The sequence below is a fragment of the Coloeus monedula genome (assembly GCF_965178545.1).
Source record: "Coloeus monedula genome assembly, chromosome: 7".
NCBI lineage: Eukaryota > Metazoa > Chordata > Aves > Passeriformes > Corvidae > Coloeus > Coloeus monedula.
The window spans coordinates 35,772,494-35,797,747 of record NC_138787.1 but is presented as its reverse complement, the minus strand read 5'-3'; the positions used below and the strand labels follow the sequence as shown (position 1 = coordinate 35,797,747).

At 38.9% G+C, this 25,254-nt stretch overlaps 1 protein-coding gene across 1 annotated transcript in view; it reads left to right on the top strand.

Annotated features, from left to right (window-relative positions):
- LRP1B (LDL receptor related protein 1B) overlaps positions 1-25,254 on the top strand; it is a gene marked incomplete at both ends in the record, with an annotated part of 635,176 nt that overhangs the window by 361,934 nt on the left and 247,988 nt on the right. Inside the window, one exon of the mRNA XM_082285346.1 lies at positions 3,788-3,950. Within this exon, the coding sequence (XP_082141472.1) occupies positions 3,788-3,950 (163 nt within the window). The remainder of the gene's footprint in view (positions 1-3,787; positions 3,951-25,254) is intronic.

The following is a 25,254-nucleotide window of genomic DNA, read 5'->3' as shown; positions in this document are numbered from 1 at the left end:
AATATGTCACTGATTTTCCCTGTCTTCTGCTGAAGATCTGAAGTCTTGTCCAAGTCTTGATTTGAAAAGGAAGTAAATGTAGTAATTCATACAGTACAAGAGATATGTTGGGAAATCAAAGTGAAAGAAGACAGCCATTCTATTTTTCTGTGATTTCCATAAACTGTGGTTTGGCCATAAGACATATATTTCCAAGACCCTTTGAAGATTTAGCCACCCTCATATGAAATTATTATTTTCTCTAAAGGTCTAATAATGTCTGTGTGTTTAAAAGAAATAGGAAAAGTTCACTTCCAGACACAGTTTTGCTGTACCCACGGTCTACATAACATCATTAAGTAGAGCAGAATTTAACCTATATGCTGTCTTAACTATTCTTTATGAAGTCCTTAAGAGGAAATCCTAGTTTTTAGAAAGTAATAAAGGAAAGATGATCCCATTTGGCAGAAATTCTCCAAGGAAACTGTTATTAATATAGGGAAAGCCCTCAGAACTATATAGAAGATTGCTCAGAATAAATGTGTGTTTTCAAGGGGAAACATTTCTTTTTAGAGACTTCTGAAATGGTGTGAATGAAAGAAGAAAAGATTCATTACTTTAAAGATGTGAATGGACCAGACATCTGTACATAGTGGGGTTTATATATGAATCCAGAAATAGGCATGAAATGAATTCAGTAAGGTCTTGAGTACAAGAAGTTACATATATCTTTTGAGAAGTCCCCAGTCCAACCACAGCCTTACCTTTGTGGCTTACAGTGCATGCAACTTGTGTGATAACTGGAGAGCCATTCACAGCAGCTTCCTGCAGATTAAACCAGGATTCACAGCACCCATTATCTGCTAACTGAGGGGGATTTCCCCTGTGGAATTTGATTTGGTGGGGTATGGACTTGGACAATTCTTTATCAGTTTCTCTTGTGAGAAGGTGGATGTGACCAATGCAAAGGGCATGGAACAGAGACAAAACCCAAAGCAGATCAGTGGGATCTACAACACACAAATGCCACTGTGTGCTCAGTGTCCAGGTTAATTGCTAATGACAGTGATGGTCTGGTTTGAGGGAAGTGTTCTTTGCATAGCAGGACACCTCTCCGAGGAAGTCTGTTCTTCTGAAGAAGAAAATTACTGTGAATTAATGTGTTGCTTTTTTCTGGAAACTCTATGATAAAAGTCTTGAAACGTGGAAGGAACAGCTTTACAAGGAATGCAGTTAGAATGAGCCTAAACCTCTCCAATAGCCTGAGCTGCTGGGATTTCCATGCCCTTCCCAAAAGCATCCTGCTGGGGAAGGGAAATTGGGTAAATAGGTGTTACCAGTGCTGTTTGACACAAAGGTTATGGTGTGGTATTGCTTCTGGATGTGTCCCTTCTCCTGGAATGCTGAGCTCACTTTTAAACTACCTAATGCAAATGGTTATCCCTAATATGACCTTGAATTAATTATTCTTGGTTTCCATAAAAAATCCTGTTTGGTGCAATTTCTTGTGATATGTTACCAAAAACCTAGGGAAAGAACAGAGGAAATATTTTATAACTGTAAGTACTGTTATGTTAACAAATCCAATAACCTGTGTGTGATGTGCCTTTCATGTATATATCACATTTATCTAAAAACAGGTACGTTTTTCACACAATAAAAAGAAAAACATACCCTCCTCCAACACGCTGCTACTTAACCTTGTTCTTTTTCATCCACTTCCCAGTGTACAGCAATCATCTAGAGCTCCCATTGCAGGAATTTAATTAGTAGTTTTATTTCTACAAATGTTTGAAATTGGATTCCTTTTGTACCTTTTGTCCTGTATAAACAATATTTCCAGAAATGCTTCTGTTACATAGAAGCTTATCTGCATTTTTCAAAAGTCTCCCTGAATCAGTAAACCGTAAATTTTTCATTCCATGAATCCAGCTTCAGAAAATGGCAAGCAGACACATCAAATATGCTTTAACTGTTACGGATTTTCAGAGGCACAGAGTTTTCTTCTGGTATTTTTAAAAGCATGTCCTATATTTTGCTTGGAAAAGGGGAGGGAAAAAAAAAAGTGTTTTCTTCCTATTGTCTAAAATACATCAGTGCTCGCATATCTCACAGTGCATCTGACATTGGCCTCCTCTGGAGTTGGGATATTGGGCTAAATGGAGCATTCCTTTATTCTGGCTCAGCAGATCTTTGTAATAGGACCTATCAGGCCCAATATTCACTTTGAATTAAAAGGGAAATGAGTAGTGGAAGGGCATGAATGGGAGAGACAGAAGACAGCAGTGAACTGTGTAATGGGGTGGCTGAGGTGGGATACAGTTGGTGTTGCTGCTATTTCATTGAGTAAATCTTAAGCTACCTGCACTTTCAAGGACAACAAATGAGCCTCCATGTCTGTTTTAAGCAAGTACAAGGCTCATAAGCCCTGAGTTATCATCAAAAATTAAATGAAGACAATTTTTGCTCAGTCAGGTTTACTTCTTGCTCTCCAGTACAGCGTGGATGTGATGGCGGCAGCAGTTTTGTATTGGATTGTGGAAAGCAAACCTAAAAATCCCACATCTGAAGGATGATAAACATACAGACAACTGAAAGTTAAAAGGAAAAAAAAAACTACTATAAGAAATTATACTGTATCACATCTGCCTTCTCTCACCATGATAGAATCTCCGCTTATGCTAGCACTGTTTTGAAACCACTGTAATATAATAAACATATATTGCTTTTCTTAAAATAAAAAATTGTTAAAAGTGAACATTGAAAACATTTAACAGGGTATATTTTTCTATTAATTGAGTTACTCTTAATTTAAGAATAACTAAGTCTTACAGAGTGTTATCAATACAGTACTGTCAACAAGAGGAAGAAAAGAAATGTTAGTTAAATGAAATTGATAAAATTATGTTCTTTGCACTTCCCTATACTTTTGCTTACTGTAACAATAAGACTGTTTATGGGTAGGTCAGGTGACTTATAAGAAGAATGCAGGATTTGTATGGCCTTTACAGAAAGTGGTTTCAGGAATTGGGTGAGAAGTTGTGTTAGGGGGCTGTGGAGCTGCCACAGTGTCCTGAGAAGGAAAGCTTCGTTGTTAAAAAATGTCTCTATATTATCACGCAGGCAGTTACTTCAATGCTACTTCTTGTGGCAGTTAGCAGAAATCTGGCTGCATCCAGATACCCCAGAACTACAAGAAAAAAGTGTTTTCTATGAAAATGAATGCATAGATCTGGTGTGTTTAGACATGCTTTTTTGTTGTTGTTTTTATTTCCTTGAAGTATTTCTAGTCTGCTTTTAGCCTCCCTCAAATATAGCCAAAAAACTCTTTTAACCTTTACCAGTGTTCCATCCCCACGGTGTAGCAGACATCCTAGAACACTAAATTCAGAATTTGAGTGTCTTCCAAGTGCCTTCTGCCAGCAGTCTGGTACCATCAGCTTCAGCCGTTTCACAAGTGCACCCTCATTCAGTGGTGTTACTTCTGAGGAGACCACAAAAAAACCCACAATGACAGACTTAAAAATATTGAAGAGAGCTCCAAACAAATGTGTGTCTTTCACACCACTGAGGTTGCAGTCAGATGTCTGTACTTAAAAAGGAAGAATTCTCCCCCACCACTATTTGTGTATTGGATTCCTTATTAGAAGCCATATAATAGATACAAAGCAGCTGGAGCTCCTTAAGTGAGTGGAGCATCTGCTGGCAGAGCAGCCAGCAGCTGCTTTCTTGGATTGAAACTGCACTCCTGAGCTTCTCTTTCTTTCTTTTCTTTTTTTTTTTTTTTTTTTTTTTTTTTTTTTGGCAGATGTGCAGCAGATAGCAATCGACTGGATCACGGGGAATTTTTACTTTGTGGATCACGTCAGCGACAGGATCTTTGTTTGCAGCCAGAACGGGTCGGTGTGTGTGACCCTCATCGAGCTGGACCTTAACAACCCCAAGGCCATAGCTGTTGATCCAACATCAGGGTAAGGTCATTTCTTTGCATTAGGATTTATTTTACATGAGGCATGCTTGTCTGTGACTGCGCATAATAAATGTTTCATGCAGGTGTTTTAAAAACTATTTTTACTTTGCTGTATTGAGTTACTTGCATAGTTGCTATAATAATGTGTAATGAACTTGGAACACATAGTTAACTAGGTTAATTGCAATATTAATTGCAGCATGTGCCTTGTAACTTCTCAAAATGGAGTCAAAACTGAAAAAGCAATTTAATCCCTACTTGTCACAATATTTGCTTTTGCATTTGCTTTTCTGTAAGGTGTGTTTCTAACTAGAGTATGTGGAAAAGGAATTTTTGAAGGATTTTTGTGCTGTATCCCCTCATTTACGGGAATATTGGAAATGAGTTTAACAAGTTTATTTACACAAAAAAGTGGAAGAAGTTTTACTGTGCTTTAGGGGGTCAGCTATAATGGTAAAATTACATTGTATTTGCTCTTTCTGTTCCACAGACAGCTACATTCAGTGCTAGTTGGAAATTAAGCCTTGCTTAAAATACAGGGTACTAAATGTCTTCCATTCTACAACATCCACCAGCTGGGAAAAGCTTTCAAGCAATAATGATGTAAAAGCATAACTAAATAGGAGTAGGAAAAGGATCAAGTTAACTTAAAATCCCTGTTCAAAACTCCTCACCAAAATTTTGTTTTTATCTTGGTTTCATTAGTCAGTAAGTAGTTCAGACCAAAATGCCTGATGGAATATGTCCTAAACTGCCATAAGCCCCTTCTCAATAAATACAAAAATATTTACTGTAGAACAGCTTGTCATCCATATGTAGACTTTTGTCAGTCTTTATTTAAAGCCTGACCGAATATTAAGATGCATTATCACAATGACTTCAATTCTGACAGGAACAGCTTGCATGTAAAGTTTACAAAGAAGTTTGATAATGTAATCTTGAGTATGGCTGTATTTCTCCCTGCAGCAGATGGTAAGCTTGACTCGATCTGACTGCAGAGTTGTTCTAAAAGAAAAATAAAAATTCATGTAGAAATTGATTTTCTGCAAGTTCTGATCTGAAAGAACTTGAAGCTTTCAAATTTGCTGACAGCAGCCTTTTTTCTGTACATTTACTTGTATATTCTTTGCTGGACTTACTGGATGAATCCAAAGCTTGTTATTAGCTAATCTTATCTGTCAGGGATGTAGGAATTGTACCCAGGCCTTTGGTGCTGTGAGGAGGGACAGAAAAATGAGAGACTATTTTCCTTCATTGTTACCTGCTGGCTACAAACTATTCTTGCTCAGAGAGCCACCTGCTCAGTGCCATGTGCAAGGCCAAGAGTGGCTGTTTTAGGGAGATGGAAGTGCTGGCCTGTGGGAAAGGCCACAAGCAATCATGATATTTTACAGTGTGATTCTTATTAAGCAATCTCCATTTATTTTGTGGTGAAAACACTGGGTGGAAAATTTTCTCAGAATACATGTTTCTTAGAATAACTGCCCTTCAGCAGTTATTTCATTACTGGTTTTATTGGCATTTTTATTAATTATCTGAGATATATTGTTCTGTTAATTGGATATCTAACATACATTTTAACTGCTAAACCCCAACTTAGATATTAATTCTGTTAGTTTTTGACTGGGTTTTGGTACAGAATGCAAACAGATAATCAAAAAGCATTCTGGCTATTTAAAAATCTTCTGATCCTTTCTTTTGGTTTTTGTTTTTGGTTTGTTTTTTTGGGTTTTTTTTCTGTCCTTCTTTTCTTTTAATTCTTTCTTGCTGATAGTAGTTAAGACTTATTTTGGTGTCAAAGAATTAGTGTGGTATTCCTGTCTGAGTAACTTGGTGGGTTTATTTTATTTAAAAAGTCACAAAAGCGTCCACACTAAAACCATATTGCAAGTTGAGCTCTGAATGAGTTGCTGCTTGCACAGAGGAGACCAGTTCCTATGCTAAGAAATTCAGAGTGTGATCCCAAGCCTTTATGTCTGTGATAAACTTCCTGTAGTAGCACAGGGTCAAGCCCTGCTATTCTTGAATGTTCATGTCCGTGTGTGATGAGTTTAGTTGTGTTATGAACCAGAAATTCTGCTTTTATCCATAAAACAACCAAGGCACAGTGGAAAATTTGCTCATTCCTAATGGTTCCCCTCATTGCACTCAAGAATATCTTTTCTGAGTGTGGTTAATTTTACATCTCTGTGCCTGCAAGTTCTGTTAGATGTTTAGTGGTGATGGTTTGATATATTCTCCTATGAGCTTACAATGGAACTTGAGCTACTAAGCTTCTTTAGTATCTCACAGGGAGTGAAAGAACTTTTCATAGAAGTTTATTCTAATAAAACTGAATTTGAAATTGAGAGAACAAAGATTCTGCTATTCATACAGCTCTTGAAGAACCAAATTTGTTATGTTTTAATTTAAGCATGTTATTTTGGCAGGATCTGAACTGTGTTTGATGTTTGGGTTATTCCAGACTAGGTCTAATGCACACCCACCAGAAAAATACCTCCTTCCCCCAATGAACTGGAATTTTGCTACTCAGGAGTTTTGCAGTGCTGATACTCATCTGTTACATCAACTAATCTTTAATTAACTAATTATCAACTAAGAGTAGCACAGTGTAAGTATCAGACCTGTGTTAAGGCGAGCATTTCCAGGGGCAAAGGATGTGTCTCCACTGATCACTGGGAGCGCTTCAGAGCCCAGACTTGGCAGAGAAACATGGATTGAAGGAAAACCTTGTTCAAGGATAGTAGGAAATAAAGTGGCAATTGGCAACAGAGAGGCAGAATAAATTGTTTTACAAGAATATATTATCCATCAAATGCCTTTGAACGAAGATGTTTGGCTCCATATGTCTGCTGTTTGTAGTTATGATATTTTTAATGCAGGACTTCTTTTCTTCAGTGGTCAAGGAACAGAAGTGATTACTTTTGCTGGTCCGTGAAATTGGTGTAAAATTGATGATGGTGCTGCTGACTGTCAACATGAAACAAATACCAGCTGTGTTAGCATGGGTTTAGCTAAGATCCTCAGTACAAGTCTGCTGTGCTCGTGGGGAATGGTTTTTAAAGTATTCCAGCCAGTATTCCATTGGCATATTCATGAGACTTTGATCACCGGACACTGGTGATAGGGAAGGTAACACATTTAAAACTCACAAGAGGATAGATCAGATTTAGGTTCTCTTTCAGCTCTGCCACATCCAGCTAAATGTCTATACATAGAGCATTTTTTTTTTAAATGGCTCTACATCTCTTTGTATTTAATAGGAAGCATAAAATGTGTGTTGTTCAAGCTCTGTGATATTTGAATGCTTTCAGGAATGTTAGGAATTAATATTGTGGAATGCTAACTGTGCACATCTACGTGTTTATTCTGTAAATACGTCTACTTAATTGCCTCCAGTGTTCAAGGTAAATTGTTTCCTTCCACCACACCACAATGGCCAGGGAGAATGCACAGCACCATTTCACAAAGGAAAATGCCTGGACAGGGGGATGTGCTGCAGTTCCCTCCCAACAGGAGCTCTTCAGTCCTGATCATACTGTTCAGACATCTGACATACATGGAGTAATATAAATACCAGGGTGTCTTTATTTCTCCTCACACTCATTTTCTGATTTCTTTGGGAATGGCAGAAAATGGGGAAAGCAGATAAGGCTGCAGCCTCAGGGCTACTTCTGGCTCCAGAAATGTGCAGCTTGTACCAATGGCTCTGATGCTATTTGGGATGCCAGCCATAACTTTTTACTATATTTCCCAGGATACTGGGAAAAGATGAACTTTAAGGAGAGTGTTTGACATGCAGAGGGTATTGACGTAGCATCCACTGACAGAACTGTTCCAAACATAAGGAGATGTGTGGATAGTGGTTACACAGGGTGACATTGCAAAGAGGATGTGCAGAGCAAAGCTGGAGTGTGGAGGGATGTGTGGAGCAGAGTGTGGAGCAGTACTGGGAGTGAGGAAATGGCTTAGACACCTCCTACGTGAACCTCCATAGAATCATCATAGAATTTCAGAAAAGTGTGGGTTGGAAGGGACCTTAAAACTCATCCAGTTCCACCCCCTGCCATGGGCAGGGACACCTTCCTCTATCCCAGGGTGCTCCAAGCCCTGTCCAACCTGGCCTTGAAAACTTCCAGGTATGAGGCATTCACATCTTTGCTGGGCAACCTGTGCCAGGGCCTTACCAGCCTCACAGGGATGGTTATCTTCCCAATATCCCATCTAAACCTGCCCTCCTTCAGTTTGAAGCCGTTCCCCCTATTCCTGTGCCTCCAGGCCCTTGTCCCAAGTCCCACTCCAGCTCTCTTGGAGCCCCTTTAGGCACTGAAAGGGGCTTAAAAGTCTCCCTAGAGCCTTCCCTTTAACACACTGAACAGCCCCAGCTCTCCCAGCCTAGCTCCAGAGCAGAAGGGCTCCAGCTCTTGGAGCATCTTTGTGGCCTCAGGAGTTGCTCCAGCTCCAGCAGCTCCATGTCCTTCTTGTGTTGAGGATCCCAGGGCTGGAGGCAGCTCTGCAGGTGGGGTCTCACCAGAGCAGAGCAGAGGGGCAGAATCGGCTCCCTTGACCTGTCCATGCTTTTTGTGATGCAGCCAGGACCTGGGTGGCTTTCTGGGCCCCGTGCACATTGCAGGTCAATATGAAAAAGAAGGTGGAGTTAGGGGGAGAAAAGGAGGAGGGGGTAGAGAAGAATTGGAGGGGATGCACAATTACAGGCTGAAGTCATTGTAACTTGTGACTGCCATTTAAAAGTTGTATTAGGAACAAAGGGGAGAAAAGACTGCTAAAGAGATTTGTAAAAGGAGCAAGCTCACATTTTAATACTGCAACAGTGTGTGTCATGTAAATATTTGAATAAATCTTTTAATCGGCTTTTCCTTCTGCTATGGCGCAGAAATACAAAAAAACCCCACAGGCTCCACTTCTTTCTTTCACACAACATTTGTAAATGCACACAAGAAGAGATTGTGTTATGATGATGTTTGAAGAACAACAGCTATTAATGTGTTATGGTGTTATGTACCGTTTCTTGCTAATGTTACTGAGTCAGGAAAAAACAAACAAATGCACTACAGCAAAAAAAATAAAATTCCTCTGTTGCATTTTAAGTCTGTAATAGCAATCAGTTGATACCTCTGTGGTTCACAAAGGGGAACAAGGGAAACAAGTGAAGAATTATCAGCTGAATTCATCCACTTCATCACCTCAGAAATTTGTTCTGAGGAAAAAAATATAAAAATATTTTTGTGTGCACTTCCTGTTTGATTCTAAGGATTCTAAGCACAGATTTTGCTGTGGCTCAAATCAAAGCCACAGTATGAAAATAATAATGCTAATTAAAAATACATAATATCATTTTCTGAAACACAGTAGGGAAACTTGCCTCAGTCTAAAATTTCAGAAGATAGGAGGGAGCAAGGTGGTAAGAAGACATTTTGAAATTCAGCCTTTTGTGTAAGAACAGAGTCCGAGTTGAACAGCAACTTTCAATACCATATTTGAGGGATCTAGAAAAAAAATCATAAGAAAGAATTAATTCTGCCTTTTTAATTTTTTTTTTTTTTTTTAATTTTCGTTTTTAGCTTTGAATTCATTCTTCCTCTGAAATCTGGTAGAGGTAAGAGGAGGAAATTGGCTGTTGGTCATGTGAGCCCAGTTGTCAGCCAGGGTGATTAGATGCTGTTGCAGATGTTCTTTCTCAAGCTGTGTGTGATGATCCCCGTGGGATGTTGGCTTTTCTTGGTCAGGTCAAAATGCAATGTAAGGTCCACTGAGCACTTTGCACTAAAAATCCAAGGGAATGGGAGAAGTTTTACACAGCATTGAATGAGAAGCTCTCCTTGTTAGAGAGCCATGCACAGGAGATGGTGCCTGGAGTACGGAGAAGCCATCCCAGAGGATGGAGAACAGCCCTTAATGAGTCAGAGAGATTGGTGATATAAACAGAAAGAGTTTGGGGCTGACAACTGAACCTATTAGGCATCATGGGTAGCCTTGTAACCAGTAAGAGCTGTCCTACTTGGTAGGATCTTAGAAAAAAGATGGGTGAAGTCTCTGATGGAATGTTTGATGGGACAGAACCTGAGGCCAGCCCTCAAATCTCCTCCATTGCTAAATCCACAACAGCCAGCAAAGAGCAAGTCAGCTGGTGGGAGGTGGAGACCTTTCTGAATCAAATTTATTGACAGTAATTTTATTTTTCTTCTCCTTCTGTACCTATGTCTTTCAAAAAAAAAAAAAAAAAAAATTGTCAAATCATAAATGACTTTGTATCAGGCACAGTGAATAGAGTTTGCATTCACCTCATATTTGCCTGGAGGTATCAATGAGGAGATGAAGATTCTTACAGGGCAGGAAGAGAAGAAATTCAAAAGCAGGGGAGGTCAAGCCATATGTTTTTCTTTATTTGTTTCATTGTTATTTAGACAGGGGAGTATTTCAGGGTAAAAATAAAACATCTGCACTTACTGTTTGCCTGTTTTATTCTCTTTTTACTCCCTTGTCTCTGAGCTTTTATAGCAGCCACCAGGCTTTGGAGACACTCTGAATCTTAAAACTTTGTGGTTTTTTTCCCCTCTCAGATTAGTCACCATTTTCTGCTGATCAAAGAGGAGAGTTATAATCATTAAAGCTCACTTTTAAACAGCAAAATCATTAGTGGTTTAATAACATGCCATTATTAAAACAGCTCAGTTCCTTTCCTTGTCACAAAGATTTTCAAAGAGTTGTAAGATATATATAAGACCCACTCACTTCAAAAAAGTTTTAAAGATGACCTGAAAAGGAATTTTCTTCATTAAAAAAAAAAAAAACAACCAAAAAAACCCCCACAAAAAACCTCAAACTAAAAAACACCAAAAACTTTGTAGTAACTAATCATAATATGAAAGTTTTCATTAAGAATTCATATTTTGTATCTCTTCCTCCCCCTCCACACCTCCTTCAGGCTGTGAACAGTTGGAGATGGTGTAATAGAGGGGCCAAAATAAGATGAGAGAAGCAAAGATACTTAATCAGACAAAAATTATTTCTACTTTGTTATTATCCCTTGCTAGAAAATAATGAAAGAAGACGTTTTGTCTGATCTCAGGTTTTAAAAAACTGCCTCCAGTTCTGTGCTATTCCATCTTTTAATTTTAATTGTTGTAACTAAACTGAGGCATAAAACTCTGTCACCTTTACATTTCCCCCTGAATCTCTTTTCCCTTGATGCTTCAATTCCAGTGCAGCAGCACAGGTCTGCTCACTGGGAAACCTTGTGGCTGCTGCTCTTGGTGAGAAAAAGGAACGAGGGGTATTGTCACATCTTCTCTCCTTCCCAAAACTAAGGTGATACAATTCTGCATTCATGCGCAAAGAGAAAATAGGAGAAATTATGGTTCTTCAGCAAACTAAAAAATAAATTAAAAAAAAATTTTATGAACATGCGAAGGTATGAGCTTGTGTGAAAAAATCAGCTTATTCAGTTGAAAAGGACTCAGAGTCAGACAAAACTGAAGGATATACCAAGCATACCAAGCATGTGACATAAGTGCATTAAAAAGGAGCTCATTAACAACATCAGGTTATTGGTTTGGATCAAAGTGACAGCTATAATCAAAACAATAAAAATAGAATAGGCTTGCACAGGTTTGGTACATGCATGTTCTCAAGTAATGATGTGAATGTGTTTGCTATTGTGCCTACCTTTTCATTAATCAAATATTGCTGCGTTTCAAAATGGATGAGTATAATTAATATCCAGTCTTTTATAGATACCTGAAGGTGCACTGTATTTGGGCCCAAACCAAGTTGCATTCAGAGAAAAAAACAGGTACTGAGAGCAGTGATAAAGGATGTACTTTTGGTAATAATCTTTTGTGAACGAGCTGGCAAAGTGAACACTGGCAGTGTTATTAAAATAGTGCAGAACTGATGTTCTGAGACTTGGTATTACAGCAGTAGTGCCTGGAGATTGAAAAGCTAACTAGAGTAATACTGATGAAGCATGAACTCAAGTGAGCCTTTTTTCTTATGCAGCATGTGCCCCATAATGGATTTCATATATTGCTACTGAGAGGAACAATATTTGAGTAGTGTCAGGAAGTATGGGAGAAAATCAGTGGGAATACAAAAACATTGATGAAATCACAAGATAGCTGTGGTTTGTAAAAAGAAAAATTACAAAAATAAAAAAAAAGCTTGTAAGTCAGTAAAACTTTTCTTCACTTATCAAAAGTTTGGTCCACAGGACCATGAAGGCAGTTGTGTCTCTCTCAATGGGCTCAGGTTCTCCTGGAGGACTCAGCTGTCAAATGACAGCATCTTCATTACCCAAACCAGCTTTGCCTGGTCCTTTTGGTCCCTAAACATCAGAACTGTCTCAGCAAACCAGGCTGAACACATGAGCAGCGACAGCCCCAATAAAACTCCGTGAGCTGCATTGCCTGGGGCCATCCACAGCTGATCCAAGACTTGTCCTCCCACTGAGCTTTCCCCTCTCCCTGTGTGATTGGAGTAGTTACTCTGCTGCCTGTCCTCAAATCCCTCGCCTTCAGTCCTTCACCAATTAAGCTTCTGCTCAAAATGCTCATCTTTGACTGAAATTACTGTGGATCTATGAATTATAATTTGCTTTTTGTAAAGGAGACTCAGGAAATGGACAGGTTACTCTCCCTGGAATGGAAGTCTTGAAGTACTTTTTTTTTTTTTTTCTTTTTTTTTTTAAATAACTGAGATGTCCAGGCAAAAGGTACATGATTTAAATCACCCTAGCAGTGATTTTCTTCAAGTTGAAAGCAATTAAGCTTGAGAGAATTGAGGCCACTTTGTTTCTGAATGAGCATATAAATGGGAGTTTAAGGCTCCATAATGCATGGACATTATGTCATGTCCATTTGAAGTCTCCTTTTATTTTTTTTTTTTTATTTTATTACCTGATTGTCATATTATCTAACCAGCTTCTGTAAGGTCATTTAAGTTAAAGACAGGTACTGATATGAATTGGAGCACTGCATGAGTGGAAGAGCAGAACTGAAAATACAGCTGCTTAGGACCCATCTTTTTCTAAGATGTACTTGTTTATTCTGGATTTAAAAATATCTGTGTGTATATATATATATGTATATATATAGAAAGAGAGAGAGAGAGGGATTTTTTTTTTTTTCTCTAAAATGAACAAAATGAAAACAGGAACAAAAAGTTCATGTTTAACACAGTGTATTATGATGTTATAAAGTTTTCCAAATCTGCTTTCCTAGTGCAGCCCACATATTTAATGTGGGTTTTTAACTGTCATAGTATTGCAGTAGTGCAAAATTGTGTAAACCATGAATTTTCTAATAAGCTCTTGTCATGCCATTCTTTTCCTTCTTCCCACAAGATAAATAACCACCTGTGTAGATGCCATGTTTGAAGTATAAAACCACTAAATCATAGAATATTCTGAGTTGGAAGGGACCCAAAAGGATCATTGAGTCCATTACTCTCTCTCTGGATTAACCAGAACCACCCAGAGTAGCAAAAATGATGAATTCAGTCAATTCAGTTAATTCGTCAGCAGTATGATGATATCATCCTGATGGAACTGCTGTTTTCTCAGGGCTGATTACATGGATGGTTATTTTTTTAAAAAAATTGATTTTTCAATTTTATTTTTTTCCTGAGGTTTCTTTCATGTCAGTGCCCTTGTTGCTATGCTCAGTGGTGTGAACATGCCCTGCTGGAGCTCAGCTGCAATGTGACCCCTTTTGGTGGAAGACAGAGAAAAGCTGGAGGAAATCTGGAGGTATTAATAAGAAATAAAAGATGTAAAAACCCCATGACCTGTGTAAAACTTGCAGGAACCATGGTAACCTATTCTAGAAGAGAAAATCCATACTATTTCCTATAAAAGACCAGTAAAATAGCAAGGGAGATTATAGTTCTTATTAAAGAAAGAACAAGAAAAATAATTTTAATTAGCAGACACTGGTAAATAGAGGAAAAAGTTTCAAGTCTGAGGAGACATTAGCGTACAACTCACAAAAGTTGGAGTATGTCATTAGGGACTTTTTGGACTGTCTGTCTGGCAGGGATGTTTAGCCTTGCATTTCACATCCTCCATAAGACAGCATATAGATGTGTGCAGATCTATAAGCTTATAATGTCAAAGAACAGTATACTAGAGGAATAAATGTCAATAAATCTGTTTATTAACATTTCAGTCATTTAAAAAGTATGGCTGAATTAGTACCCAAGTAACCCTTTGTTTTGTCTGTCCACTTGAAGGAATTTGAGAGATTCTAAGGAAAATGGGTCAGTATATAAATTTTAGGATGTTTTGTTTTTTTCTTTTAGAGGTGATAGGATTTTCTGTAGATGGAACTGAAAAGTGGGTTTTAAAGGGATTTCTATACCAAAAATTTATCATGGAATACATATAAAAGTTCCTAACCACAGGCTCCATCCTTGCTTTTTAGGAATTGCCTTGATTTGAGTGATTGAATTGTAAGTTTAAAGGTCATGTTTAGTTTTGTGTTCATAAAGTAGCACCAGCAGCTTTCTCACGTGATGGCTGAGAAGGCAAATTTCTGCCTCGGGTAGAAGGTTGTGGGCACTGGGAGTGAGGAGCAGCTTTTCTTTGGAGATGAATGTTTCCAACTTGCTGACACAATTTCTTTGTTGTGTTTGATCAGCCACGGAGCTGTTAAATAATCTGTCCAAAGTTATCTATTGGAACACACAACTGTGCCAACCCACAGTGGAAGGAGAGTTTCTGCTTTACCATCCTAAAAACTCTACCAAAAGTCGTCAAAGTGTGGGAGCAGTGGCTCTCTTTTGTTTTTGAAATGAATATGCTCTGTGCTAGAAACTTTTAAACCTTCCTCATTACCAGTTAGCTGGAGCTAGTTGGTTCATTTTCACACAAAAACACATTAATGCACACACAAAAAACTCGTTCCAAATTTGCAGTTGGCCTCAGTCTCGGTGTTTCTAAGGAACAGAATTTAGGAGTCTGGGCAGGGTCCAGACTGGCACTTGAAAACTTGTTTACCTTGAATCAATGGGTAATTAGCTCACTGAGGATGCAAACTTTTAGCATAGGGCAGTCTAGAAAAAGGCCATCAAGTTAAAAAATAATCTCATTGACTCCACTTCAGTTTGGTTTAGATCATTTTTATTCGTTAGGATGTGACAGCAAATCGACAAACCCCAAACCAAAATACTCAGGGATCTATATTTAACAGATATTAAATGAGAACACCCTATTAATAGTAGGGTATTTGAAACTCACTGCCTTTTTACATGCTGAGAAACCAGCACTTGCAGTCTGAGAGCTCTGAGGCTTTGCTGACAGACTTCTCCAGCCCCAGGAACTGCACAGCACCACCTTGGCTGTTCTCCTCCAGCAGAATGGAAATGCACTGTACTTCTGCTGGCACAGCTGCTCTGGCTGAGCATAAGGAAAGGAGAACAAGCAAACTGCATTCTCAACAGGGATTACACTGGCTTCAACAGAAAATCAGACCTCTAACCAAAATATTTAAATTGGAACAGAAAACGGTTGACTGCACCAAGCCAAGCTCTTGTTGGGATTCCTGAGTGTCTGACATGGTTTACTGATGTGAAAACAGTGCATCTTCTGAAAGTTCAAGGATTTTTTTGTTTGTTTTTATGTATGAATCTCCTTGTTAAATTACTGTTCTGTTTCTTGTCACATAAAGTTTTCTGAGTGTAGTAATATTTTAGTAGATCACAATACTTTGGTGTATGCAGCTGTCACTTCAAAAAAATTGATATCTATTCTAACATTTTCAAACATGAAATCCTAATATTGGAATTTGCATGCATGTTTAAGTATTCAATATGCTGGCAGCTTTATTTTGAAAGGTTTGAATGCCCACAGGTCTTACCCAACTCAAGGAACAGCTGAGACTGTTCAATTGCTGAAGTGAGGCTACTTATGTAATACATGTGTGTGTCTGTGTATGATTTCCAAGACTTTAGGAGAGGATTCCTGTCTTTTGCTGGTGAATTATTGTAGCTCAATGTTCTGCAAGACACTTCTGCCTATGTATTTTAAATATAATTGTGTATATATTGAAAAAAAAAAAAATTGATGAGCCACCTGTGTTCTCAGACAGAAGTTTTGGCTGTGTTCAACTGTCTGTGATTTGGGATGAGGTTTTGAAAATATAATGTCTTGGTGTCACAGGCAGAATCAGGCTTTGCAACATCAGGCTTAAGCTGAGCAGTCATAATTACTGGGTAGGCTTGAAATTCTGGTTTAAATTCTGGGGGAGAGTCATTTCATTTAATCTTGGGAGGATTTTGTGAAGAAGAATTCATTAATGTCTGGGAAGCAGTCGGAGACAGAGGTGTGAACACTGGTAAGTGCCTGTTGGAAATGAGCAGCTTTGCATTCTGAGCAGGATTTGAACAAAATGCGTCTTTGTCGAAGGGTGTGAGGCATCACATTATGTAAGGAAGCAGCACTCTTCAGAGCACAAGGAGGGTGTTTTGAAATAATAATCAGGGGGGATGTAATCAAAGAATTCTGATTGCTCATATCATGGGATAATTTAAGACAACACAGGAATCGTAGTGCTTGCTAGCATTTGAATGCTTGGATTTTAGTCACTTGCAACATTTTTATGTGCATTTTTTTGTTCTTATTTATCTCACAGCCTGGAGACAGGTTACATAGATCCGCATGTGTTCTACCTTTTCCAGTTTGTATGGAAAGGAGTAGAGATTAGGGGTAGAGGCTGAGGGCTTGCCTATTTTATCACATTCTTTGAAGGCAGAATAAACAAGCCTGCAACATTCCACCAGCAGGTTTTGTCTAAATTTCATAATCCATAATATTCGGAGAGGAGATTCCGTGAACTCTACATTCTTTGCCTCTATCAACTAAAGGTTATTGTCTCTAATTATGCTGTGAGCAGGCATGGAGAACAATTTATTTCCCTCTTCTTGAAGTGACCTTTTAGCTACTTCAGGACAACTAACAGATACTTCTTTTAATATAGACTAAGAAAACTCCACTTCTTGCAACTTCTTTTTTCATATATTTCCCACCCCCACCACCTCCTTCATCCAAACTTCTGATTATTTAGTTGCTGCACTCTAGATAGTCTCTGTTTGGTCTCCATTTTCCTGGAAAGCTGAGGGAAGTCGGAAAGTTTGTTTCCTGTTGTAAACACTTCAGTGTAATACTCACTACTTTTTGGAGTTTTTCCCTTTGCACTGTGATAGAAATTACTTGGGTCTAGATTCTGGGTCAGGTGTTACCTTGGTAAAAGTGATTTAATGATTTTTATTTCCCTCTTCCTGTTACATTTTTTTTTGCTCCTGTTCTTTCTGTGCCCTTCCAGCTGTCACTCCCTTCCAGCTGTCACTGCCTCACCTTTTAGGTCCTTTCCTGAAGTGCTCTTGTGGCTTCAGGTGCTCCCTGTCTTGTATCTGTGTAGATGATTCACTAATGATTATAAAGAGGGGATTAAAAGTGGGATTTTGCACAGGGGAAGCCATTTGGTTGGTTCAGCTTCTGTTGAAATCACACTGTACAGACAGCTTTTCCTATACATCCTACTCAGCTGCATCCTATTTCAGCTGGAACAGTGGGATGTCTAATTCCCTTCTCCATACTCCTTGTCATCTCTTACTTTTTGGTGCTGTTTTTCAAAGCAAAATGTGTCCTGTATTCTGTGGCATGTTGCTCATTATTCTGAAAGATAGTTTTCTGAGGGCCAGCAGAACTTCAGAAAATTCTTTCTACTGTGTTTCCAGTTCCACTTTTTAAGTGGCACTGGAAGGTACAGAGGGACACAGCTGCAGAGTGTGGGGAGTGTGAACTCCTGTCTGTCCTCACCTCAGTGTTACATGACTTCGAGCAGGGTGAAGTTGGCAGCAGTTGCCTCTCAGCACAATAATGTGTGAGCTGGCTTTTGACCCTTGTGTAAAAAGGAAAAGAAAAGCCAAAAAACCCCACACACAGGATAAGACTGCTGTAGCAGAATTACAGATGCTGAGAGATTGAATGCAAAGGCTTTCTGATAAAGAGATTTATTACTGTAAATACCTACACACAGGCCACAGGAGTGGATAGGGATATTCATCTCTTTTATCTCATGTACTCCTTAGAGATACGGCTGTGTATGATCTGCTTCCCTCTTGCCAGTTACTAACAGGAAATATTACTTGACTAAACTCCATTAGTAGTTTTCAGAAACATCAGCCTCAGAAATATTTCCATTTAGCCTGTAGCTTGTTAATCAAGTCCCTGTTCATCTGTCCTACGAGCCATAAAGTTCTGCAATGAACATCTAATTGTAATGAACATCGTGGACCAGTTACAAGGTGTGAGCAGTAACACATCCACCAGCGAGTGCTCTGTGCTTGCTGACAGTGCAGCTTTCACCAGATGGGGCCCTCGGTGCCTCCTGTGCCCCACAGTGCTTTCTGGCCTCTGTCAGATGGTGCTTCTGCCTTCTGTGAGATCGTTACTGCTAAATGTTTTGGGGTTTTTTATTGCCCAAAGACCAATGAACTATATCACCTTGAAGGCATTGGCTTCAACAGATGAAGGCAGCAGGTGATGCTGCAGATGAAATGTTAATATTTTAATGTAAAGTTTGGCTTGCATTCCAGGATAGTAAGAATACAATTAAATTATATAATTAAACATGATTTAAAATGGCAACAGCAAAATGATCATGTCCTTACTGCAGGCACTCACAGGCAAGCTCCAGTCATGTCTCACAATGTGCTGCTCTTAATTAATTACTCTTCATTTCTTTGTTAACTCTGCTCAGTTGTTACATCACTTTAAATACGGAGTGGATGCTTGTTGTGGTGTTTGGTTTAAGACATACAACTTAGGCCTAACAAACTCACCAGTTAACAGGGTTGCAGGAGGACGTAAGAGGTCAGAGCCTGAAGTACCAGAGCTGTATGGAAGTCACTGACATCAGGACAGTCGTCTTGTGGGGCAAACATTGTCTTGGAGACCATGAAAGTGTCTTGTGGCGAGTGCTGTGGCTTGGCTGCCTGAATTTACCCATGTCTCACGCCTAGTGAGCAGTCAGCAGCCTGCTCCATTTCTCCAGCAACAGGTCTGACCTTCAGGCTCCTGCAGAGTAGAGCTCTGAATTCCAGAAATCCAGGTGCCTTTAGCACCAGCAAGGACAAACTGGGATTTCAGTCAGCTGATAGATTCCTTTCTTTCCTGTTAGGGAAATGCAATGCTGATGTGTATATTGACACCTCTTTTCCTTTTGCCTCAGTGGCTCCAACCTCCACTTGTTAAAAAGTTCCACACAAACAAGTTTGAGCATTTTCATTCAAGTAAATATATGGAAAAGGGGCTGTGGGGCTGACTCCAATGCATAATAAGCTATAGAAAGCAAACCAGAGGAACAGCTGCTGCCAAAAATTCTCCAGAAAATTCTGCAATCAACCCTGCAATTGATTTAGAATGTTGTAGAGAAAAAGTGTTCCTGGATTTTAATGTTCCAAGTAGCACAACCAAACAAACACAACATGGATTATCCTCTAATATCTAAAATAGCAAATGTTATATTGCAGAAAGATAAGGATTGAAATCCCAGGCAGAAATGCAAACGTAGTCGCTTACACATACAAAAGATTGTACACCTCAGCTGCTGTTCAACATCTGTCCCCTGAAGGTAATGAGATAAACACATGACAAACAACATGTAAATATCTGGCAATCAATACACCTGGAATCGTGGGGAGGGGCACATAAAGCTGAAATCCACTTACTGGGGCTGGACCTCAGATAAACAACAGTGTAACACTCAAAGGATTACTTCAAAATATAGATGAGGTATAATCACAAGAATTTTGCCTGAGTCAGTGCCTGATCTGTGGGTTTTGTGTTTGTTGAACTGGCTTGTTACAAGCCAGCTGTGGAATTTTTAGGATTGCATTTGAGGGTTTGTAAAAGGTGAATGGGAAAAGTAATCTCATACACAGACTGTTGTACCACACGTAGATGAGGTTTTTTAAGAGCTGCCTCAGAGGTGCAGTTTTCCACTGGGAGAAAAAGAATTGCACCTACAGATAAACCCTTAGAGGTATCACTAAAAGTATCCTTTCTAGAAACATCCCCCCACACTGTTTTTTTGTATTTTCATTTTGGTAATTCTGAGGCCTAGAATAGCACACCAGTCTGATTGCAGTATGTGTAACTCCTTTCTATTTATCACTCTCACATTCAAATGCACCTTAAATGCTCAGCTGAATAAATACAATGCAGATTTCTGCTTGATATATTAAATGCCAAATACTATCTTGCCAACAGCCAAATATCTATTTATGTTTTGGCTTGCCTCTGTATTCACACATAGTGGGGCTTAATGATGGGTATTTTATTCCTCCATGATATTTCTCTGCATAGGTGTTCCAGGGGAAAAGAGACCATAAAAAAAGATGTGAACTTCACAGATACAGAGCCTTCTCTATGATCAAGTTTAAATGGATGTGTTTTAATGTCTCGAGGCCATTGCTTCTCTCTTCAATTTTGAATCACATTGCAAAGCTGTAGAAGGGAAAGTACAATTTAGTGCTTAAAATGCGTACAGACAGACGTGAAAAGGACAATATGGAATGCCAGGTTGTGGAAAGGGCAGTAAAAATAATCTGAGGTCAGACAAGCAGATACAATTCAAAGTGCAAAAGGAGCAAATTGGGAAAAAACTATACGAAGAGTGGACAAACTTATTTGGGGAAAAAATAAGACGAGAAAAAGGAAAGGCGGAACAAGATAAGAAAGCTTCAGCATGAAGAGCATCATTAGGTTGTTGCAGACATGGGGAGGTATCAGAAAAAAGAAAAGCTGCGATCCTGCACGTTCCTATAAATTCCTGCAATCTGTGGATGGTTCCCAGGGCCCAGGTTTAGTTTTGATTTACTGGTGATAAGGTGAGTTGGCCACAGTTTGAACCCCGGCTGTCTGCTCCAGAGAACCCTCTCCAGGATGGCCAGTCAGCACCTCCCCGAGTGCACAATCTCATTTCTTTGTGGTTTTTACCTGGATTTTACTTGTTACCAGTAAAGTACCACTGTAAAATCAGATAATGAAGTCTTACAGACCTCTTAGAATAAAAGATATGACAGCTAATAATAACCAGGGGCACCTGGGCTGTATTTTCTCCTCAGCATGTGGTGAATTTGAGAGCTCATATTAGGTTTGCCATGGATGAGAAAGATAATTTAGCCATTTTCTATCTGCTGAAGGAGAAATAGTAGAGATAGAAGAGCTATAACTGTAGCCTTCCTATGTTTATGAAGTTGTAGGTTCTGTCTTACTGTCAGGTAGGTAATTATGTGCAGTTACAAAATGTGCATTTATTAAATAATCCTAGGTAACATTTCCAGCCTTCCAAGCAGCTCGAAAGCAGCTCTGAACCTACTTAAATGACATTTTTTCTCAATGTCTTCCTATGTACAGTCACACAGACAGATTATGTTCCTAAATGTGCACCTATCCGAACACCCGAAGGAAAATGAAAGGAATATATTTCTGTGGTGGGAACATAACTGCTCTAGTGCTGTGACACAAATCTCCATTTGTTAACTGTCTGTGGTTGAATTACATTTCAATTTAAGCATCCTACTTTTGTTTAGGTAAAGAGAAAAATAGGAGCCATGAATGGGCCACTTCACATAAAGCAGAATTAAACAAATTGTAGAAGCTTTGGTTTTCCCTTACTCTTGGACGGAACCCAATTTTTTCATGATGAGACAAATCCTACCTTTTCACATCTGGTGTCCTGCTGGTGCTTTATTTTGCTGTTGTGATACTGCAGAGAAATAGAACTCCTAATTTGCAGTTTGAGATCCACAGGTGTTGATGGGAAGCTTTTGCCACTGCAGTGTAGTATGGATTTCTGCAAATGGTAAGAAAACCCTGAGATGAAGATTGCAGAATCTTTCTTTTCTAAGCAGAGACCTTACAGGTTTTGGAGATGATACTGTTTTTCAGTATTAAGAGTAATGACTGTCACTGTCAGTGCCAAACCTCTGGGGAGAGGTGTTTCGATTTGGGCTGGGAGAGACTGGGGAGAAAAGAAATTGTACTTAACACTTCTCAGTCACTGCTTGTTTGCAACCAAAATGAGTAAAATGAGAGCTGCTCCAGCCCTTTTTACATCAGTACCCCTGACTCCTGAAACCAGCACCATCATGGAACAGATATTTTCTGGGAAGCTGCATGCAGGGAAGTGCCAGCCCCTGTGAATTATGGAAGAGAGGGAAAGGTAAATTGGCTCTCAGTGTGCTCAGCAGCCCCTTTAGCCGGGGTAGTGATGGCACTCAGTCGAGCCCTAATGGTGTTTGTGTGCACTGCTGAGCTCAGACCTGGTTTCCATATTTCTTTACCTCTCTCTGAAAGTAAATAGTATCCATTAAACCCAGTACCATCAGGCCCAAGCCACTGAAGTGCTGAACAAGCTCACACTGGGGATGCTGAGCTCGCCCTCAAGCTGTGGGTGATGTCCATGGCCTGGATTTTCTGCTTCCCCCATTTCCCTAATCTGATTGTCAGGTAAGCTGTTCTTTAAATTTCAGGATCCATATCCATGGAAGGTACTTGAACAGGAATTCTGCTATAAAAACAGGGGTAAAAAGGAAGCATGCTGAAGTTTTATCTGGGAGGTGAATCTGACTAACCATTCCGATTTCCTGCATATACATATATATATATATATATATATAAATAATACATATATATATAATCTTGTCTGTGGCTGTATATTATTTTCTTAAGTAGAAGGTCTCATGAAAATTTAGCCAACTGTTAATTACTTCATTTATTTAATAGCAAACAAATAAACAAACCAACCTTAAAAAAACCTGAAAAATTTTCCTTTGCTGCTGCTGGGTTTAGACATGACTTACGAGGTTGTTCCAGTTCTGGTTTATGTGATTTTTAACTCTTATTTTCTGTTTCTAACACCCTGCTCCCTCATAATAAATAAAGCAAAGGTCATGCTACAGCTCTGTTGGCACCAGGAGTGTTTTGCAGGGCCCTTGTCAGAGGTCACTGACTGACCATGCCCTGGCCTCTGTAGGTGAAGTTGTCTATGTTACATATTTGCACATGTGCTACAGTTTAAAGAAAAAAAAAAACAAAAATCATGCACAGAATTAGTTTTAAGTCTTCCCTAATTGTATTTTTTAATCAGAAGACTGGTGACATTTACCTTTCATTGTGTCGTTTTATTTCTCATTTTGTGCTTCAAGCGAGTGTTCCCCAAACTCAGTGCTGCTTCAAAATGCTTAATCAAATGAAAATGCTTATTTTCCATCACTGGATTTATAGCTACAGTCATGATAGATTAAAGAAAAAAAAAATTAAACACTTTTGTGACAGCAGTAAAGAAATATTTCAAATCTTTATATGCATTTTAAAATTCATAGTGTGTTTAAAATACAGTGAATTTCATGTGCAACATGAGCTCTTTTCAAGAATATGCAATTACTCTTTATTGAATGCCAAACTCTAAGAACTTAAAAACAAGCTGTATGAATTAAGCCTTTTATTTCCCAAATGGGGACAGCTGAGACTGCTCAACCTTCGTGGCTTCCAGTCAAGGGGCAGTGCTCTGAAACAGGGAGGTGAGGATAAATATCTAGTTAAGGAACTAAGTGGTAGTGTGAAAAAACTGATGGATGAAGAGGCTTGGAGAAAAGGTGGGAAGTTAGTGGGGGAAAAAAAAAATAGAATGGGCCTTGTTTTACCCTGGTCATAGATATAAATAAAGAGTATAAAGAAATTTCAATATTTAAAAATACCCAAACTTGTGTAAGTGGAGCAATCTCAGTCTTTAACTTATCCTACAAGTGTTCAACACTCTTGGGAAACTGTGGTACACCTATTAGTAGTATTTAAATTGGCATATTAATATTCTGAATGGAATATTTACTGTAACCAGTGATGTGACAGTGGTTTGGTGGGAGAACCTGCAGAGAGCACGTGCATCTTTCTCTCACAGCAAGCGCACATCCTTGACAACTGAACTTTGCATCCTAATGGGATCTCACCAAAAATAAAAACAAGGACCTATGAGTACATGGCTGTTCAGTTGAAAAATATAAGTCCCTTGGAGAGAATCCTTTGTATGGAAATATGTCTGGGAAGAGGAGAAACCAAAGAACCTACATCAATGTGTTGATCAAATTAAGCCTCTTGCCTTAATTAACAGCAGCTGCCACTGTGGTTCTGTGGTATTGCCGTGGCAGAGGCCTTAAACATTGGCCAGAGATGTAGAGGTTTTCATGAACCCTACCAAAACTCAGATTTTATCAAGTTTTCTATGCCTGTGTTCAGCAGAAGGCAGAACTGAGCATTTACTTTGTGTTTGTAAACTCTTGGGGTGTGTCACAGCCACACAGAGTTCTCCTCGTCTTCTGTAGTGCATCAGCTTAATTCTGCCTGAGCCAAATGATGTTATTTTGAGGTTTTATACTCAATAGAGTCATAAATTATTTTATGTCAATGCAGGGCTTGGGAAATGAAAGCAAATATTTGCTGTGCCTGGCAAACAAGGCAATGCCAATACATCTCTGTCGCCCGGTGATGTGTTTGAGCTCTGGGCACGCTGCCTGCTCCGTTTTTAGTAAAGACCCAGCTATAAACAGATGGGTAAGGCACAGGTGTAAGAGCTAAAAAACCACTGATTTTTCTTCCTGTTTTTGTACTTGTCAGTTTTGTGAGCTCACTGCTCTACACTTCAACCTCCCCACCTCTAAAAATACCGTCCTGTTGCTGAGTGCTTTGAGAAGGATGACAATTAATGAGTATTTGTTACGAATGACTGATTAGTGACGGGATTTCTATTAGGAAAACCTGAAAAGAGGCTTAATAAAGATCATCCTTTTCAGTCCTTTTACTCAGTGAATTTCTTAGCCTTCTTGGATCACTGACTTTGTTATGTGACATTAGAGAATGTATTTGAAAAACAGCTGCTAATAAAGCACATGTGTATTCAGTTCTTATGGCTTCCATTTCTGCACTTCAAACAGAATGTGTTCCCATTCAAACTGAAACAAAGATTAATGAACATCTCACTGATGTCCAGTGATCTGTTATGAGCATGGAAGAGCTTTATGTCCAATTATTTATTTCTATAAATAGCTGATGTTTTCATAAATATGTGATGGCAGTGTGCAGTTTAAAACATACTGAGCATTGATTTGAAGCAGCTTATCTGTTTCTGAATATAAAAAATAGATGGATATCCTTCAGATATTAGGAAAACACAAAATAAGACAAACAGTAGAGCTACTACCTTTCTGAGCTTCTTCCTTCAGTTTAG